The sequence below is a fragment of the Schistocerca cancellata genome, chromosome 2 (genome assembly GCF_023864275.1).
Source record: "Schistocerca cancellata isolate TAMUIC-IGC-003103 chromosome 2, iqSchCanc2.1, whole genome shotgun sequence".
NCBI classification, from domain to species: domain Eukaryota; kingdom Metazoa; phylum Arthropoda; class Insecta; order Orthoptera; family Acrididae; genus Schistocerca; species Schistocerca cancellata.
In genome coordinates, this window is record NC_064627.1 from 1,050,869,642 (window position 1) to 1,050,890,134 (window position 20,493).

Sequence of the window (20,493 nt, forward strand, 5' to 3'; positions counted from 1 at the left end):
TTAGTCAGACACAGAGTAACCAATTTCAGGACTTAGCTAAAAAGTTAGAATTGGATATTGAAGATAAATATAATAATGTAGAAGCTGAACTTGGTGAAAAATTAGGATCATTTCAAAGTGTATGTAATGTTACATTTGATGCTGTACAACATCGATTACACACTTTAAAAAGAGGATATTTAGAAGCAGAACAAGTTATTACCACTAGTCCAATCGCAAATTGCAGGCATCCATACTCGAGTAGATAATATGGAACAAAACTTTAAATAGAAAATAGCAACCTCAGATATGATAAATATAAGTAGCCTTGTGGAACAGGTAGAGGAAATGATAGACAGAAAAGTGGCTGCGAGAGTAACCTCCGACAACATGTCTCCAAATTTGTCTTCTGAACTTAATGATATCAAGAGAGGTATAGATAATTTACGCAAGGATATCAAACTTATTCAGGACAAAGTGGATAATAGGGTGACATCTCCTAATGTGGTATTGAATAGTGATGCAATGATGGATTTATAATGGGGAGCCAATTCTGGATTATCCAGGCAATTCCCTAAGTTTAAGCCAGATGGGGAAGTACGTCCTATCCATTTTTTGTAACAGTTCAACCAAGCCTTGCCCAAGAACTGGGAGGATTTGAAAAAGATTGAATTTGTTGTAGGGTATCTATTAGGGGAAGCCTCAGAGTTGGGTAAGGTAAACATAGAAAACTTTTCTTCTTGGGAAGATTTTCTAAAGAAGTTTAAAGAGAAGTATTGGTCAGCAAATGCCCAGGAAGAACTATTATCAGACTTGTGGGACCCGAAGTATTACAGTAATACATGGGGAACAATGAGAAAGTATTTCAACTGGCATTTAACATGAGCGAAGTACTTGGATAAGCCAATGGAGGAAGAGGGGTTAGTTTGAATTTTAATAAGAAGATTGCCTATTTCCATGAGAAAGGATATATTATGTAGTGGGTGGAAAACGGTTGAAGAATTATTATCCTTTGTGGATGCACTGGATGCCTTAAATAAGGACTGCAACGAGAGCATACACCAGAATGAAAATCAGAATTACAAAAGGATTAGTAATAATAACTTTAAAAGACATGATGCTAACTTAGCTAGAGTACACCAGTGTAACAGGAATAATAGCAACGATAATCATCAGAAGAAGCATCCACCTTCGAATTTACTGGAGTTTACATAGTTGGTATAACAGGAACGAAGAGCAAAGTTGTGAAACACAAAACCAAGGTGAATTGCCACATTTGAAATAATTTGTTTCGTCAGACATTGTTAATAGTAGAAAATATCTATAGAGATGTATTATTTGGGTTAGACTTGCTATTAGAATTTAAAGTCATTTTAAATTTTGAGGAAAATCTTATTTACTTTAGTAAGGATGTTAGTAGACATTGGATACCATTTGTAACAGATAGTTACATTAGTAAACAAACAACTGAATGTCAATATTTACAATTAACAGCTACAGCTCGATTGTCACCAGAGTCCGATAATGAAAATCACATGTCACATTGAGTGGACATACAAAACAACGTAAACGAGTCACCAATATTAACCAACGAACAAAAACTAGATTTATTTAGAATTCTAATGAAATATGAAGAAGTATTTTCTGATCTTCCCAGAATATCAGCGATTACATATATAAATTTGAAATCAAAGGTGACACTCCATTTTTCTGTAAGCCATATCCAATACTGGTAAGTCTGAAAGAATCAGTTAAGGAGGAAATTGAGAAAATGATTGACAACAATATCATAGAACGTAGTTCTAGTGTCATGAATAACCCTTTAGTAGTAGAAAAAAAGGTTACAGGAGGTGTGCAATTAGTGCTAGACACGCATACATTGAATAAGCAAATAGAAACAGAATGAGACAGACCAATTAACATTGATGAACTGTTATCCAAATTTGAGAAAGCAATGTTTTTTTAGCACGATGGACCTGACTGCAGGATATTGGCAAATTAGGTTATATCCTGAATCAAAGAAGTATACCGTGTTCCTGTTTGATGGTAAATCGTATCATTTCAACGTATTACCATTTGGACTTAATATCTCAGTCTCAGTGTTTATACATGCTCTGGATGAAGTATTAGGAAGAGATTTATTGGAGGATTTAATAATATATGCAGATGATATTCTCATAATCTCAGCTACCTGGGAAGAACATTGCCTAACATTGAGTAAGACCCTGAAAAAACTTAAAGGAAAAGGTATTACAGTGAAATTGTCTAAATCACACTTTTCAAGTCAAGAGCTTATGTTTTTAGGGCATCTTGTAGGGGTACAGGGGATTAGACCGGATCCTGAGTGCATAAAAGCTATTAAAGAATGTCCACCCCTAAAAACGGGAGACAATTGAAGGGATTTATCGGAATGGCCAGTTACTACAGATAGTGTATTAGGGGACAAGATGACACAAGAATTTTACGTTTGTTAAGAAACGGAATACCTTGGGTTTGGGATCAAGAGGCAAATAATGCGTTTGAAAGTGTAAAAAGAGCACTAGTAGAAGCACCCATATTGCATCATCCAAGTATGGGTGAACCATTTAAAACTGCAACCAATGCATCTGATTATGGGATTGTGGTAGAACTATTCCAAGGATAGTGGGGTATAGATAATGTAAATCACAGCTCTATAGCTTTTGCTAGTCATAGTCTTAATAAACATGAATTAAACTACACAGCTACTGAAAAAGAACTGTTAGCAATAGTATGAAGTATCCAGAAATTCCAAACACTAGTATGGGGGTCAGAAATCCATATCTACACAGATCATCAAGCTCTATCTTTTTTGATGAATAGTCGTTCGTTACATAGTAGATTAATACGATGGATGTTGTTCCTACAAGAATATGGCATTAGAATACAGTATGTAAAAGGTTCTGAGAATATTCTACCAGACGCTTTGTCTAGGTTACCTATAGGCACGGAAGATTTAAAACGTACAGAAGGACCCAGCACAATTTTTGCGATTAATTTTATAACAGGAGAGTATCCACATACCAGGGTACAAGAGATGGCACAAAGAGTAACAGAGAACATACATCATGATCTCTATTTTACCAAGATGTTTGCTATGTATATTAGGAATTCCTCGCCTCCTAATCAAGCAAGAAAGTGGGAAATTATGGGTCATAATTTATTTTGGAGAGATAATATAACATTACAATGGTGGCGTTTATGCATTCCAAAGTTAATGGATGAGAAAGCAGTTGAACCTCAGTACAAGGTTGATAACCTAGTTCTGGTAAAACATCATCTTCAGAGCTCTGCCCTGAAGAAAGACACACACAAGTTTTTTCAGAAATATGTAGGACCTTAATACAAACGGTAATACATCCCACAGCCTTATTCTTAGTAGATCCTAAAACTGGATCAGAGAAGGGAAAATAGAATGTAAAGGACATAAAGTTGTATATCCCCCAGGGACATTAACAATCTGAGTTAACGGGCGGAATGGCGACCGTTGGATCCCGAGTTGTTTTCAGTGTTTCTTCCAAGATGGTTTTCCTGCACCGAATTCTCTTCAAATCTTAATCTATTCTAGAATCTATTCCTAAAATCTTATACTATCCTATAATTTTAGTATGTTGGAAACCAGATATGACAGTCAAGTAGAAAACTTAAGAAATCACAAATGAACAGTGATCTCTAGACATGAAATGAAACGAACAGAATGTTATATTAGTGAAAAGTATAATATGATGGTACTATTTAAACAGAGTGATGTTGAGATGACATAAACTGAATAGAGGATTTTATGTGTGTATAAAAGATAATATAAAGTGACTAACTAGACAACTATTTTATAGTAGTGTATAATTTTCTATTTGGTATAGAATATTTTATACCTTTTATAAAATGTGATGTAAATGGGAGGGTTTGTATAATTTTTGGAAGGAGTAGATATTGTAGATTAAAACATGATTTACACCAACATATAAATCATGGCTAACACACAACACACCTTTCAAACAACCCTCCCAAACAACTGTGACTGATTCTTCACCATTTGCCATTCCATAGGGGTTGCTAAGATATGTCCATTCTGTAGGAGACGATTTAACACCATACCTCCTCCAGCTCCTCACTCAAGTATTGGCGAGGTAGGGATCCTGGTGAAGGAGGGGTGGGAAGGATTTCCTGTCTTTGGGGCTATCTTCTTTCTCTTCTTTGATCTTAGCAACCATTTCTATTTTTTCCTTTCTTACTTCTCTTTTGAGTACCTGCCTATTTTTTCCCTCTTTCTATACTCATCTACTTCTATCGCAGAAGTCCTTCATATTCACCGTGGTTTCCAATTACCTACAACTTATCTCCAGATAAGAAGGCCAAAGAATCTGGCTGCACAAACACTTATCATCGCACCAGTGTGCGATTTGTGCTTTTACCAGTGGGGGGGCGGGGGGGGGGGGGGGGAGGATGTCTTAGGGGGGTTAGTGTGATTACATATGTTACTAGCTTGGACCGTGGCATTACCCATGGTTAAACAGTTATTTATAAATAGATGTTAATGCCGAAACTCACTATTCACGCGTATGCACTATCAGAAAAGCCATCCCTTGTTAAATCTTTAAAAGTACATTATAGGTAAAGCTTATTTACAAAATCATTTACATACAGGTATATGACGGGAATTCAAAATGTAAAGTCACATTTGTGAAAAGCTGTACTTATTTTGATGATAGAAAACTGAAACATGCATTATTTTTATACATAACCTCCCTGGACTTCAATGCAGTTTTCCCGATGCTTTACGAGTTTTTTTCTTTTTTTTTAATTTCATCAGAAAATACTTTTTTCGGTTGCATCTGTAACCAATTTTGTACCGCAGCAATGACATCTTCATCACTTTCAAATCTTCTGCTTCCGTTAAGGGTTCCAAACATGTGAAAATCACTTGGAGCCAGGTCTGTACCGTATGGTGGATGTTCCAGCACCTCAAATCTCAACTCCTTTATTGCGTCGGCTGTCCGTTTGGCAGAATGTGGGCGAGCGTTATCTTGCTGCAGGATGACACCTCTTCACAGTTTTCCACGACGTTTGGATCTGATTGCAGGTTTTAGTTTCGTACGCAACACATCACATCCACCATACAATACAGACCTGGCTCTAAAGCCTCGTTTACGCTGGGGCGACGTCTTGCAACATTGTGGCATGCTACGGAAATGTGGCGTGCGTCGTCTTGTAGCATGCGTATGTTGCATGCGGCACGTTAATTTATACCACAGCAACAGAATTTGTGCCACACGTGTGTCGGTCTTGCAGTATAAAGGATGATAAAGTATCGCAGCGGCGGCCTACTTGGTACTTGCACATGCAGCTAACAATGGAAATGAAAACCAAAGGAAAAGAAAACAATGTTGGAAGAGAAGAGTATTTAAAGAAGGTCCACGAAATAGTATCCTAGGAACTAGAGGCAGATGATGGTGCGTTATTTAGTAATGTGTGCTTTCGTCCCAGGCACGTTAGTCCGCACCATACCGTTGCCAAAAGGTGGCCTAACAGTACATGTTCGCACAGGTACCGGGCCGGTCACCACTCTGTGTCAGGGCCCGGGGTGGGAACTTCAGCCCCCAGCTCACCCAACTCTGCGGTACGACTGCTGCGGTATGACTGCTTCCCTCGCAAGCTCGCAAGTAAACGGATGACGCACCTTAGACGAAAGCAACAATGACAACACAAGAATGATGATTTAGTTCTAAATGTTTTGAAATGCTTAACTACTACATAACACTATTTCAAAATTAATTAGCAAACATATTAATAGTATTAATAGTAAGACTGTATTAAAAACTTTCAGTGTTTAGCTCCACAAATTTAAATTATATGTAAAGTTTTACTCCAGTGCGTGGGAAATAAATATCCCACGCTGGGATGCATAAACTAAAACCAGAGGAGGGGATGGTCTGATGCAGAGGGGGGGAAATCCCTCCATTCAAATCCCACACTGCATCATACACACAAAGATATAAAAGTACACAAACAGTGAAACTACTAACTAGAAACCTGTCAAGAGGTAAGAGGTATGAATCGTCATGTGTTGTAGGGGAAAGGCATGTGTACATCGGGAAATATGCACACGTTGTTTATTGTGACGGTTCTACATCACGTGTGTGTGTGTGTGTGTGTGTGTGTGTGTGTGTGTGTGCGTGTGGTTATAATAGAAGGAAACATTCCACATAGGAAAAATATACCTAAAAACAAAGATGATGTGCCTTACCAAATGAAAGTGCTGGCAGGTCGACAGACACACAAACGAACACAAACATACACACAAAATTCAAGCTTTCGCAACAAACTGTTGCCTCATCAGGAAAGAGGGAAGGAGAGGGAAAGACGAAAGGATGTGGGTTTTAAGGGAGAGGGTAAGGAGTCATTCCAGTCCCGGGAGCGGAGAGACTTACCTTAGGGGGAAAAAAGGACGGGTATACACTCGCACACACACACATATCCATCCACACATATACAGACACAAGCAGACATATTTAAAGACAAAGAGTTTGGGCAGAGATGTCAGTCGAGGCAGAAGTGCAGTGCCTCTGCACTTCTGCCTCGACTGACATCTCTGCCCAAACTCTTTGTCTTTAAATATGTCTGCTTGTGTCTGTATATGTGTGGATGGATATGTGTGTGTGTGCGAGTGTATACCCGTCCTTTTTTCCCCCTAAGGTAAGTCTTTCCGCTCCCGGGACTGGAATGACTCCTTACCCTCTCCCTTAAAACCCACATCCTTTCGTCTTTCCCTCTCCTTCCCTCTTTCCTGATGAGGCAACAGTTTGTTGCGAAAGCTTGAATTTTGTGTGTATGTTTGTGTTCGTTTGTGTGTCTGTCGACCTGCCAGCACTTTCATTTGGTAAGTCACATCATCTTTGTTTTTAGGTATATAAGTATAGAAAAACTATGATGATTTTACAATGAGTATACATAAGAAAGCATGAGTAATGAAGGAGAACGCAAGCCACATTGGAGTTAATTATGATGCTTAATTAAGTAAAGTCAGTGTAGCAAATACTCTGATGGAGTGATCAGTCATAGAGTAGTGGGACTTGATCATTAGGTGTAGACATAGTATCTATTATGAGTTGAATAATACGGACAGACATTGCATTTATTAAAAATTACAGAAGTTGAAAAGTAGAGGAGGACTCTAGGGTATTAAATGAAGTATTAAGAAGTGAGTGTGAAGTGTGCAATACACTGTTATTTTTGCCAGGAAATATTTAATTGTAGTGTACATAAAATGTATACTAGGGCAATGGACCATGAAGCCTACTCATAATGGATAAGGGGGGCATACCCGGCATCTACATGGAGATAGGACAACCTGTGGCCTGATGAATAGGGATGTTTCAAAAAGCGGTGTACTACCAAAATGGAAGAAGTAAGTGCACTCGTAGGGTCAACCCACCTGTAAGATACAGGTACTGATCTTAGGGCAAAAGGACAGTAACGTGACAGGAGTCACACATTTAATAGGAATTATTCTGGTAAGTTTGAATTCTATATTCCAATACTATTATTATGATTTATGTGAGTTTACATGTGTTGAAAAGAACACTTTCATTTGCTCAGAGTTCCTTCAGACTACAAACAGTCTATAAATAATGAGACTATTATGTACGAAAGAAACAGTACAAAGGATTAGAATAAAGAATAAAACACTAAAGTATCATGAACACCTGAAGTTCACGATCGGAAACCTAAGGTTAGTTCTTATGATGCCTAGATATAAAAAGAATTGACTACAACACCGAGTGAAATACTCCCGTTTCACAATCAAAGTAAAATGAAAAAAGAAAAGCTAAATAGTAAATAAAAGGGTTATGCACAGTTAATAAAAGAATGTAGAATGTATACCATGGAATTATGAATTGTTATTGTATGTAATGCTAATGTACATAATGAGTATGTATAAAATATCGCGTGTTCAAGCTGAGGGGAGGGATATGTAGCGCATCGAGAATTTCCGCATAAATTCTAGAGCCACTCGTCCTTCTACCATCTCGAACACACAATATTTTAAAAAATAAGTGTGAGAGAACATACATACTGCATGACACATGTTTGTGTGTGCACGCTGGAAAGGAGTCACAGCACAAAATAGACACGACGGTCGAACGGCATCGACAAGTGTTTGCCACTTGCGCCACAGAAGTCAAACTGGAAGAACAAGGAATGTTTATGTATCTTATGGTGTTTTATATCAGTGATTATTGTAATGAGAAAAAAGAAGAACAGTTGAAAAATTGTTAATTATAATTCATGTGTTGGACTTGCTAGAAGCAAGACATGTTCATAAATTATGTGGTTGTAAAAACTACGCTATTGCAAATGTATTTTATCGAGTCTAAAGCGAGACGAGTTGGTTGACTTATAAACATTCAAATATTGATATGAGAAATATCGAATTTGTTCTCTGTGGAAGTTGAAATATACTATGTCTGAGTTAAAAGCATTCTTCGAGTACTAAATTATTTCAAAAATAGAGAGAGAGTTTATAAATTCCTGTAACCAGCATTATTCTTCGGAGAAGAAGGTTTTGGGGATCAACAGAGCCGGCAATCCAGAGAAGAAGATCAGCTGTGCAGATCAAGTAAGTCAACCGATGTGAGAGGGGTGTGAATTTTGCTTGTAATCCAACGCCACAACGCTTCTTATCATCCACATCATTAGAGCCTGTCAGCATGTCAATCAAAGGCAGCCATGGACATGGGACATGGATCTGTAGCCTAACCATGTGCATCAAGTAATATTTCTACCTAAAGACAAGAGTTCATGAAAATAAATGTACAAATAAATGCCAAAGCAAGGGTACAAGATGCTAAAACTGGATGAGGATATCATTTAAGAAAGATATAACAGAGATACGTAAAATGAGAAAAGAACAAGTTTTACTGCTGTTAGTCTCTAAATGATAACTATACAGTCAAGAATTTTGCTACAATAAATTAAAATATTCTTACTCAGAACTTAATGGTAGACAATCTTGACAGGAAATTTACTTCTGTGTCCATTAGTAAATGTAGATTAGATAGTTTCTAGATACTCACAAGTACTATTGACACTGATATTTCACTAAGCTGTTAAGATTAAGACTCAATGTTCACAAGTTAATTGTGCAACTGGAAAATAATTAAAAGTTGGTACTCAATAGAGTCTGAAGCAATTTTGTGCTATCACAAATGAAGGTAACATTTGTCAAACAAACACCATGGAAAGTTTCTTAGTTCACATGACTTTTGAACAATCTTAATAGGTAGGTGTGAGAAGACATCATGTAGTAACCAGCAAACAAACAAAATTACCTGCTGGTAAATTAACACCTGTCACTCGGCATTGACACCATGTTTTATACTTATCTGAAAGAAAAAAAAAGAAAGAATGAAGGAAGGAAGAAAGGGGAGGGGGAGGGGGAGGGGGAGGGGGAGGGGGAGGGGGAGAGGGAGGGGGAGAGGGAGGGGGAGAGGGAGAGGGAGAGGGAGAGGGAGAGGGAGAGGGAGAGGGAGAGGGAGAGGGAGAGGGAGAGATGCAAAAAAGATGGGGAAACATATCGTGTCTCAATGTTTGCAGATATTAATGGCAATTTATTTGTGAAACATGCTTATAATGGTTTCATTGAAAGACACCGGGAACAGTTTATTTGAGGAGTCACAACCGTTTAAAAATTTAAGGAGATATAAGACAGCAAATGAAACAATGAGAATTATTATTCCTTACCTTAGAGTTAGTGTTCAGAGCAATCTTATAAGCAGATGCCACCATTCTAACAGCATAATTAGGGGCGTACCATACTTTTAATTCTTCACCTGCCTTTATGTCTTTCAAAAGAATAAAAAATATCTTCTCATTCATCTGAAATTGCCAGATAAACATATTCATAGTTACACTTTTTCAAAATACTCACAAATGAAAACACATAGAAACAGTAGTCATTCACTTTTCAGACACACAAAGTATCAAGTTCCTCACTCCAGTTACCAGCTGCATTGATCTGTCTATAATACTTATGTGGCATTTTCACATGTTTCTAAGAATTAAAAATGTAACCTGACTGTGAATTATGTTTTCTTGTAATATTTTGATGCCAGTAACTTGTGGCTGTAAAATTGCAGATGATGACCAGATTAAAGAAATGGATGCTGAGATAAAAGAAATTATTCAGATAGTTAAAGGGTGATCAAAATTTAAGTGTGACTGAAATCTAATAATAGGAAAAGGAAGAGAAGTAAAAACTGTAGTGAATATGGACATGAGGAAAGGAATGAAAGCGGAAGCCTATTGGTAACATTTTGCACAGAGCATAATTTAATCATCACTAATGCTTGGTTTAAGAATCATGAAAGATGGCTGTATATCTGGAAGAAACCTGGGGTCACTGTAGGGTTTCAGACTGATCATAGAAAGGTAGGACAGAATTTTCAGAACATTATTTTATATTGTGAACCATGGACCTTGCTGTTGGTGGGGAGGCTTGCGTGCCTTGGCGATACAGATAGCCGTACCATAGGTGCAACCACAACGGAGGGGTATCTGTTGAAAGGCCAGACAAACGTGTGGTTCCTGAAGAGAGGCAGCAGCCTTTTCAGTAGCTGTAGGAGCAACAGTCTGAATGGTAGACTGATCTGGCCTTGTAACATCAACCAAAACGGCCTTGCTGGGCTGGTACTGCGAACAGCTGAAAGCAAGGGGAAACTACAGCCGTAATTTTTCCCAAGGGCATGCAGTTTTACTTAAGGTTAAATGATGATGACTTCCTCTTGGGTAAAATATTCTGGAGGTAAAATAGCCCCCCTCATTCAGATCTTTGGGCAGGGACTACTCAGGAGGGCATCATTATCAGGAGAAAGAAAACTGGCGTTCTATGGATCGGAGTGTGGAATGTCAGATTCCTTAATTAGGTGGGTAGGTTAAAAAAATTTGAAAAGATAAATGGATACGTTAAAGTTATATACAGTGGGAATTAGTGAAGTTTGGTGGCAAGAGGAACAAGACTTCTGGTCAGGTGAATACAGCGTTATAAACAAAAAATCAAATATGGGTAATGAAGGAGTGCATTTAATAATAAATTTAAAAAGGAGAGCATGGATAAGCTACTACGAACACCATAGTGAACCCATTATTGTAGCCAAGATAGACATGAAGCCCACACCTACCACAGAAGTACAAGTTTATATGCCAACTACTCCACAGATGATAAAGAGATTGAAGAAATGTATGACATGATAAAAGAAATTATTCAGATAGTTAAGGGAGACAAAAATTTAATAGTCATGGGGGACTGGAATTCAATAGTATGAAAAGGAAGAGAAGGAAAAGTAATAGGTGAATATGGAATGGGGGTATGGAATAAATGAGGAAGCTGCCTGGTAGAATTCTGTGCAGAGCATAACTTAATCATAGCTAACACTCTGTTTAAGAATCATGAAAGAAGGATGTATATGTGGAAGAGGCCTGGAGACACTGGAAGATTTAAGATACATTATATCATGGTAAGATAGAGATTTAAGAACCAGGTTTTAAATTGTAAGACATTTCCATGGCCACATGTGGACTCTGACCACAATCTATTGGTTATGAATTGTAGATTGAAAATGAAGAATCTCCAAAAAGGTAGGAATTTAAGGAGATGGGACCTGGATAAACAGAAAGAACCAGAGGTTTTAGAGAGTTTCAGAGAGAGCATTAGGGAACAACTGACAAATACAGAGGAAAGAAATACAGTGGAAGAAGAATAGGTAGCTTTGAGAGATAGAATAGTGAAGGCAGCAGAGGATCAAGTATGTAAAAATACAAGGGCTAGTAGAAATCCTTGAGTAACAAAAGAGATATTGAATTTAATTGATGAAGGGAGAAAATATAAAAATGCAGTAAATGATGCAGATAAAAAGAATACAAAGTCTCAAAAATGAGATCGACAGGAAATGCAAAATGGCTAAGCAAGGATGGCTGGAGGACAAATGTAAGGATGTAGAGGCATACATCACTAGGGGTAAGATAGGTACTGCCTACAGGAAAATTAAAGAGACCTTTGGAGGAAAGACAACCACGTGTATGAATATCAAGAGCTCAGATGGAAAACCAGCTCTAAGCAAAGAAGGGAAAGCAGAAAGGTGGAAGGAGTCTATAGAGAGGCTATACAAGGGCGATGTATTTGAGGCCAATATTATGGAAATGGAAGAGGACGTAGATGAAGATGAAATGGGATATGTGGTACTGTGTGAAGAATTTGACAGAGCACTAAAAGACCTAAGTCAAAAAAAGGGCCCGGGAGTAGGCAACATTCCATTAGAACTACTGATAGCCTAGACAGGAGAGCCAGCCATGACAAAACTCTTCCATCTGGTGAGCAAGATGTATGAGAGAGGCGAAATACCCTCAGACTTCAAGAAGAATATAACAATTTCTACCCAAAGAAAAATTACCAAACTATATCAGTTTAATAAGTTACAGTTGCAAAATACTAACACAAATTCTTTACCAATGAATGGAAAAACTGGTAGAAAACGACCTTGGGGAAGATTAGTTTGGATTCCGTGGAAATGTTGGAACACGCAAAGCAATACTCACCCTACGACTTATCTTAGAAGATAGATTAAGGAAAGGCAAACCTACATTTCTAGCATTTGTAGCCTTAGAGAAGGCTTTTGACAATGTTGACCGAAATACTCTCTTTAAAATTCTGAAGGCGGCAGTGGTAAAATACAGGGAGCGAAAGTCTATTTAAAATTTGTACAGAAACCAGATGACAGATAAAAGAGTCGAGGGGCATGAAAGGGAAGCAGTGGCTGAGAAGGGAGTAAGGTTGGTTGGTTGTTTGGGGGAAGAGACCAAACAGCGAGGTCATCGGTCTCATCGGATTAGGGAAGGATGGGGAAGGAAGTCAGCCATGCCCTTTCAAAGGAGCCATCCCAGCATTTGCCTGGAGAGATTTAGGGAAATCACGGAAAACCTAAATCAGGATGGGCGGACGCGGGATTGAACCGTCGTCCTCCCGAATGCGAGTCCAGTGTGCTAACCACTGCGCCACCTCGCTCAGTGAGAAGGGAGTAAGACAGGGTTTTAGCCTATCCCCGATGTTGTTCAATCTGTATATTGAGCAAGCAGTAGAGGAAACAAAAGAAAAATTTGGAGTAAGAATTAAAATCCATGGAGAAGAAATAAAAACTTTGAGATTTGCCAATGACGTTGTAATTCTGTATGAGACAGCAAAGGACCTGATAGAATAGTTGAATGAAATGAAAAGTGTCATGAAAAGAGGGTATAAGATGAATATCAACAAAAGCAACATGAAGATAATGGAAAGTAGTTGAATTAAATCAGGTGATGCTGAAGGAATTAGATTAGGAAATGAGACACTTAAAGCAGTAAATGAGTTTTGCTACTTGGGGAGCAAAATAACTGATGATGGTCGAAGTAGAGAGGATATAAAATGTAGACTGGCTATGGCAAGGAAAGTGGTTCTGAAGAAGAGAGATTTGTTAACATTGTATATAGATTTAAGTGTCAGGAAGTATTTTCTGAAAGTATTTGTATGGAGTGTAGCCATGTATGGAAGTGAAACACGGATGATAAATAGTTTGGACAAGAGGAGAATAGAAGCTTTCGAAACATGATGCTACAGAAGAATGTTGAATATCAGATGGGTAGATCACATAACTAATAAGGAGGTACTGAACAGAATTGGGGAGAAGAGGAATTTGTGACACCACCTCATTAAAAGACGGGATTGATCGGTAGGAAATGTTGTGAGGCATCAAGGGATCACCAATTTAGTATTGCAGGGCAGCGTGGAGGGTAAAAATCAGAGGGAGACTAAGCGATGAATACATGAAGCAGATTCAGAAGGATGTAGGTTGCAGTAGTTACTCGGAGATGAAGAAGCTTGCACAGGATATAGTAGCATGGAGAACTGCATTCAACCAGTCTCTGGACTGAAGACCACAACAACAACAAGACATTCCCAGGGGCACATGTGGACTCTGACCAAGATTTATTGATTATAAACTGTAGATTAAAACCAAAGTAATTGCAGAAAGGTAGGAAATTAAGGAGATGGAGCCTGGCTAAGCTAATAGAACCAAAGGTCACAGAGTTTTAGAGGGAGAACTATCCAATGACTGACTAGAATAGGGGAAAGGGATATGGTAGAAGAAGAATGGGTAGCTTTCAGGGATGAAATCATGAAGGCAGCAGAGGATCAAATAGGTAAAAAGACACATCTAGCAGAAATGCTTGAACGACACAGGAGATACTGAATTTAATTGATGAAAGGAGAAAATATGAAAATGCAGCAAGTGAAGCAGGCAAAAGGGAATACAAACATTAAAAAAGAAAAGAGATTGACAGGAAGTGCAAAATGGCTAAGCAGGAATGGCTTATGTACATATTTAAGGGTTTAGAAGCACATTTCACTAGAGGACAGATGCCGCCTGCAGGAAAATTAAAGGAGCCTTCGGAGAAAAGAGGAGTAGCTGTATGAATATAAAGAGCTCACATGGAAAACCAGCCCTAAGCAAAGAAGGGAAAGGTGAAAGGAGTATATAGAAGGTATATACAAAGGAGACAAACTTGAAGGCAATATTATAGAAATATAAGAGGACATAGATGAACATGAGATGGGAGACACAATACTACGAGAAGAATTTGACAGACCACTGGAAGACATAAGTCAAAACATGGCCCCCAGACTTACTGATAGCCTTTGATGAGACAGTCATGACAAAATTTTTCCATCTGGTAAGAGAGATGTATGGGACAGAAGAAATACCCTCAGACCTCAAGAATAGTGTAATAATTACAATTCCATCGAAAGTAGGTGCTGACAGGTGTGGATACTACTGAACTGAACAGTTTAATAAGCCATGGTTGCAAAATACTAACACAAATTCCTTGCAGAAGAATGGAAAAACTCATAGAAGCCAACCTCGAGGAAGATCAGTTTGAATCCTGGAGAAATGTAGGAACACGTGTGGCAATACTTACAGTATGACTTCTCTTACAAGATAGGTTAAGGAAAGGCAATCGTACATTTACAGCATCTGTAGAGTTAGAGAAAGCTTTTGACAGTGCTGAATGGAATACTTTCTTTGAAATTGTGAAGGGAGCAGGGGTAAAATACAGGGAGTGAAAAGCTATTTACAACTTGTAGAGAAACCAGATCGCAGCTATAAGAGTCAAGGGGATGAAAGGGAAGTGGTTGAGAAGGGAACGAGATAGGGTCAGCCTATCCCTAATGTTATTCAATCCGCACATGAAACAAGCTGCAAAGGAAATCAAAGAAAATTTGGGGAAGGAATTAAAATGCAGGGAGAAGAAATAAAAACTTCAAGGTTTGCCAATGTAATTCTTTCAGAGAAAGCAAAGGACTTGGAAGAGGCAGTGAATGGAATGGACAATCGCTTGAAAGAAGGATATGTGACGAATGTCAACAAAAGCAAAACAAGGATAACGGTATGTAGTCAAATTAAATCAGGTGATGATGAGGGAATTAGAATAGTAACCAAAACCAACTGCGGGAACGCCTCGGGCTGCGGATCGGAGCCGCCAGGCGGGGCAGCCACTGGCAGTGGACCACGCACCACTGGGTAAACGCAAGGACGAGTCGGACGACAGACCAACAACAACCGACAACAACCGACCACGACCGACTATGACCGACACAACAAGGAAGAGATACACAACGGAGGCTTGTGGAAACCACAACACAAAACATCAACAGAAATCCACTCAGAACCAGAGCCAGGTAAATGTCAACAACGAGCAACAACCAGAATGCAGTACCGCCAAGATAGAAATGAAATCCAGAGCGAGTACCAGACTGACTGGACTAGGGCAGAGCGGGTCCCTATATACGAAACCGGAGGGAGCGGCTATTGGCTGCTGTCTGCACGTGGCATAGCGGTGGCGCCCTCACTGCGCACGAGCCGCTGCGCGGAATAGCCGCCGCGGAGGCGGAGCCCTCTATGGGCTTGACCACGTCCATTTGTTCTGGCGCATGTTCGACTTCCGCGACAGAAGGTACTAGAGAAAGTATAGGTATGGAGTGTATCCATGTATTGAAGTGAAACATGGATGATAAACAGTTTAGACAAGAGGAAAATAGAAGCTTTCAAAATGTGGTGTATAGAAGAATGCTGTACATTAGATGGACATATCACATAACTAATGAGGAGGTATTAGATAGAATTGGGGAGAAAAGAAATTTGTGGCACAATCTGACTAGAAGAAGGGATCAGTTGGTGGGGCACATTCTGAAACATCAAGTGTACTGGTGGGAAATGTGTGTGTGTGTGTGTGTGTGTGTGTGTGTGTGTGTGTGTGTGTGTGTGTGTGTGTGTGTGTGTGTGTGGAGGGGGGGGGGGGATAATAGAGGGTGACCAAGAGATGAATACAGAGTAAAAGTATACTAACTTCAAGACAAATCCTTCTTCAAGGTTAGAGTACACCCACACACAGTGCCACGTGTGGAGTGTGTAAGGAAAGAGAGGAGGCAGAGTTTGTGGGGGAGGGTTGCGTAAGGGTAGCAGATGGATGGAAGGGAAGGGGTGGCTGATGCATGGGATAGGAATGTGGCAACAGTGAGCTCATTAAGTCTGCAGCCACATGAAGTTGTGCTTTGTGCATGAAGATGTTGAGCACTGTATTTGGAGGAGCAGAAAAAAGAGAAAGGGGAGACTGTGGGGAAGAAAGTGTGGATGGAGGATGAGTGTAGCTAGGGGTCCTGGAGCAGAGGAGATGGGTGTGAGGCAGTGCTTGCAAAGACTGAGGTCAGGAGAATCACAAGATCAAAGAATTTGTTGCAAGGACAACTTCCATCTACCTAATTCAGAGCAGCTGTCCTTGCTGGGAAGGATCCAGACAGCACGAGTTGTGAAGCATCTGCTGAAATTAAGTATGTTGTGCTCAGTAATGTCTTCTGCTTGCAGTCACTATTCATTTGGGTGGACAGCTGTTTTGTGGTTACAGACACATAAAATGGTGTGCAGGAATTGCAACAGTTGCTGGTATATATCATGACAGCCCTCACAGGTCACACTGTATTTGAGGATAAGATGAGCTTGTGATGGGACTGGAGTAGGATGTGCTGGGTGGGTGTATTGTACAGGCTTGTCATAGTAGATCACAGAGGCTGTTAATAGGTTTGGACTTATCTTTAAGCTGTAACATCCTTTAACCATATTATTTACCTATGAAGGAAATATTTTTAGAGAACTGTCTTTCCCAAACATTATAACATGTCTATAGACAATCCAGGTGGCTGGGAGAGCAAGAAAGATAGTGCAGCTTATGTTTACTCATCTATAGCCCTTGATGCACGTGGTATAGCAATATTAGATTTCCTATTCGAGAGGCAGTATTTTGATCATGTCTCTGTTAACATAGTGTGTCAATATTCTGTGGAGTGAGGTTCCCATAGACTGGAACACCTATCAGTTGGCATTTGTTGCCAGTGTGACAATTAAACCCACAGTATGAAATACTACAAAAGAAAATCTACTGTTTTTGTTATATCTCCATTGTTAATCATCAAATGAAGATGGAAATTTAGAAATGACCTGCCAATTAAAAGAGAATTTAGAAAAAAAGTTTGAGTACTATAAATTCAATGGCTTAACAGTAATGCAAAACTAATTACAAAAGAAAATTTTCAGCTTTGGAGTAATAATCAGGTTTTGATACTTTTATAGCTTATTAAATAATGTCTATAGAAGAGTTACTTATGTAATATTTTCTTTGAATAATCTAGTTCCAAGAAAAGAGCAATACAGTTGGTTCCCAATACAGGTACATTTGACAAAGCATTCACTTTCATCAAATGTGTATTTTTCTTAATAATACATAATTCAGGATATCAGAAGGAATGAGAAATGAATAATTACTGTATGTCAGTGTTAAATGAAGTAATTATTGTTCATTATATGTATGAAAGTGCCAAATAAATATTTTGCAATCACGCAATAAGTTCACCCCTAGATTTATAAACAAGCAAAATAAAAATACACAGTTCCTGAAATTACGTGAATGCTGATTGTAAAACAAACCATTTTCAAACTCAAAAAAAAGAAGGATTTTAAGTCCTTCCCTTCAGAACAAAGCAGGTGGGGACATCTGGATATTCATTTTAATTATTCCTCTCCTAAATTTTGAAATTAGTTAATTAATTGTAAATTAGTTAATTAATTGCAACATGATCTGTGGCTGGCTGAACAGGGAAAGAACCTGATTTTATGAGAAGATGTGGAGAGCTGATTGGCCTGTACAGGCCTATGCTGGTACTAGCCAATCAGAGACGAGAACAGTCCCATGTTCTAGAAGCTTAGATAACTTGGGGAGGCTATGTTCTAGAGAGTCTTACAATAGCTTCCAAGCAGTGAAGATGTGCAGCCTAATGCTCTATAAAGTACAGTTGCATGTCTTTGAAAAGTACCAAGTATAGAACATCATGTGCAGAAGGTTAGCTATCCGTGTGCAGTCCTAAAGCATCAACTGCACTCCTACCAGTGCACTGCTGCAAAATGGCATCAAGAATGTGCTGACCTACACACCAATAAAAAGAGAAGGCACCACTATACCTCCAGGAAGATGAAGTTCAGTGCCCCCTGTCAACGCTGACTTAGCCAGCCACCCACCGCTACTCAGCCCCAGTTCGGTTGCAGACTTCGATAGCATCAGTATTGTGTAATAGGAAGATGACACTTAGCCTGTGTTCTTCAAGCAGCAATAGTGAGAAGTACTTGCACGTAGGAGGTACAAGAAAGTAAATTTCTTTTCTTTTTAGAAATAAAGTGTTCATTTAATCTTCAGTGTTATGTACAGATTATTTCGGTTTCCTGTCAATGGGCATCGCTACTTCTCTCCTTCCTTGTTTGTGTACTTGCTGTCTCCCACAGTAGCTGACACAACATCTGGCAATGAGGATTCCAAAACCAATGCTGCCTTCACTCTTTACCATTCCATTACAGTGCATCACTAATATTACTCTCTTTTATTTCAGAGGAGCATTGCTACTAATTGTGTTCTTTCCTGCAGACTAGCTGCAATGCTTCTGCTATTTGTGAATTTGTCTTGCTTCTAATTATTTTGTTGCAGCACTCCCTCGTTAAAATGGCCTGCAACCCACATCCTACACTACCTGCGCCTATGCCTCCAGCTGCTGCTGGCTTTGATCTAATGCAGTTTATTCAGTTTCGAAACCAACAAAAGTCGCAGCTGATTATGGCAGTCCAGTAACTCATTAATGCACAAGCCGTTGCTGGATTAACTCCATCACAATCGCCAGCCACATCTACAGCACTGCCTCCAAGCATTCATCCATTCTGTGTTTTCAATTAACAAGGGGAATGGAACAAGTGGTATGCTCAGTTCAAGGCTCACTGTGCTACACATCAAGTGCAAGGTACTTTGAAACTTTCTTATTTCTTGTCAAGTCCCGGCACAGGAGTTTACCACCTCGCTCAGAAGTTATTCCTGACTAGTACACCAGAGTTGCTAGTTTTTGAAGATTTAGTTTCCACCCTCATTAAGTATTATGAGGACCAAGTACATATTGCTGCAGCTCATTACAATGTCTTTTTATTGAGGGAAAAAGTGAGAACAGACATACTGTCAGTGGGTCACTGAACATCAGGATTTATCATGACTGTGTCATTCTCAAGGTAGCTGTGGACAGTACTATAGTGATGCAATGATTCATGGTGCAGTTATATACAATATGCCAGACAGTAGGATTTGTGAACAAATTCTCTACAATCTGATCCTACTTTCAAACAAGTGTTAAAAATTATTCAACATCAGGATTAGTGTGATGGTGCCATGGAAAACTTTGCGGTAGCTCCCATCTGCAGTGTAATGCAAACTGACAAACACATATGGCCTTGCGACCAACCACGCCACAGTGGGATGGACAGAGTAAACACGTGTCAATGCATGTGTCTCCTGTGAAATCATGTCCCCACTGCTTTTCCATGCATAAATGACAAAACTGCCCTTCGTGGAAGCTGATTTGCTTTGCTTGTGGAAAGTCAGGTCATGTACAGTCTCCGTGCTTGCAACAGAAAACAAAAACTCTACCCACATTCGCTCTCATAAGTGCAGAGCACCTTCTCACTCAGTGAATTAGTTTTTTCTAAACCAGCTACCGGTATTGGTAACGATCAAATTCAGAACATGCCTTCACCCCATCCAAGTGCTGTACAACAACAGTCAAACAAACTGTTTGTGAACTTAGTCACTGCCAAGCACTGTGTGAAACTTCAGTTAAGACACTGGCGCTTCTGTTACACTGTTTAATTGTGCCACTTACCAACAGCTAGGCTTGCCAATATGGATAAAATTTTGCATGCACCTTTTTGTGTATAACAGCCAGCACATTCCAGTGCTTGGTGCATATAGTTTACCTGCTACATTCCAGTCTCACACCAGAACAGTGACAGTTACAATTTTGTAGTTGCAGGACTGTGAAAATATTTTTGG

General features: G+C 39.2%; 1 protein-coding gene across 2 annotated transcripts in view; it reads right to left on the bottom strand.

The window, feature by feature from the left end:
• LOC126163031 (uncharacterized) overlaps nt 1–20,493 on the bottom strand; it is a 300,543-nt gene that overhangs the window by 206,055 nt on the left and 73,995 nt on the right. For both annotated transcript variants that reach the window (XM_049919905.1, XM_049919904.1), the window contains exon 5: nt 9,739–9,873. In XM_049919905.1, coding sequence (XP_049775862.1) covers nt 9,739–9,873 — 135 coding nt within the window. The remainder of the gene's footprint in view (nt 1–9,738; nt 9,874–20,493) is intronic.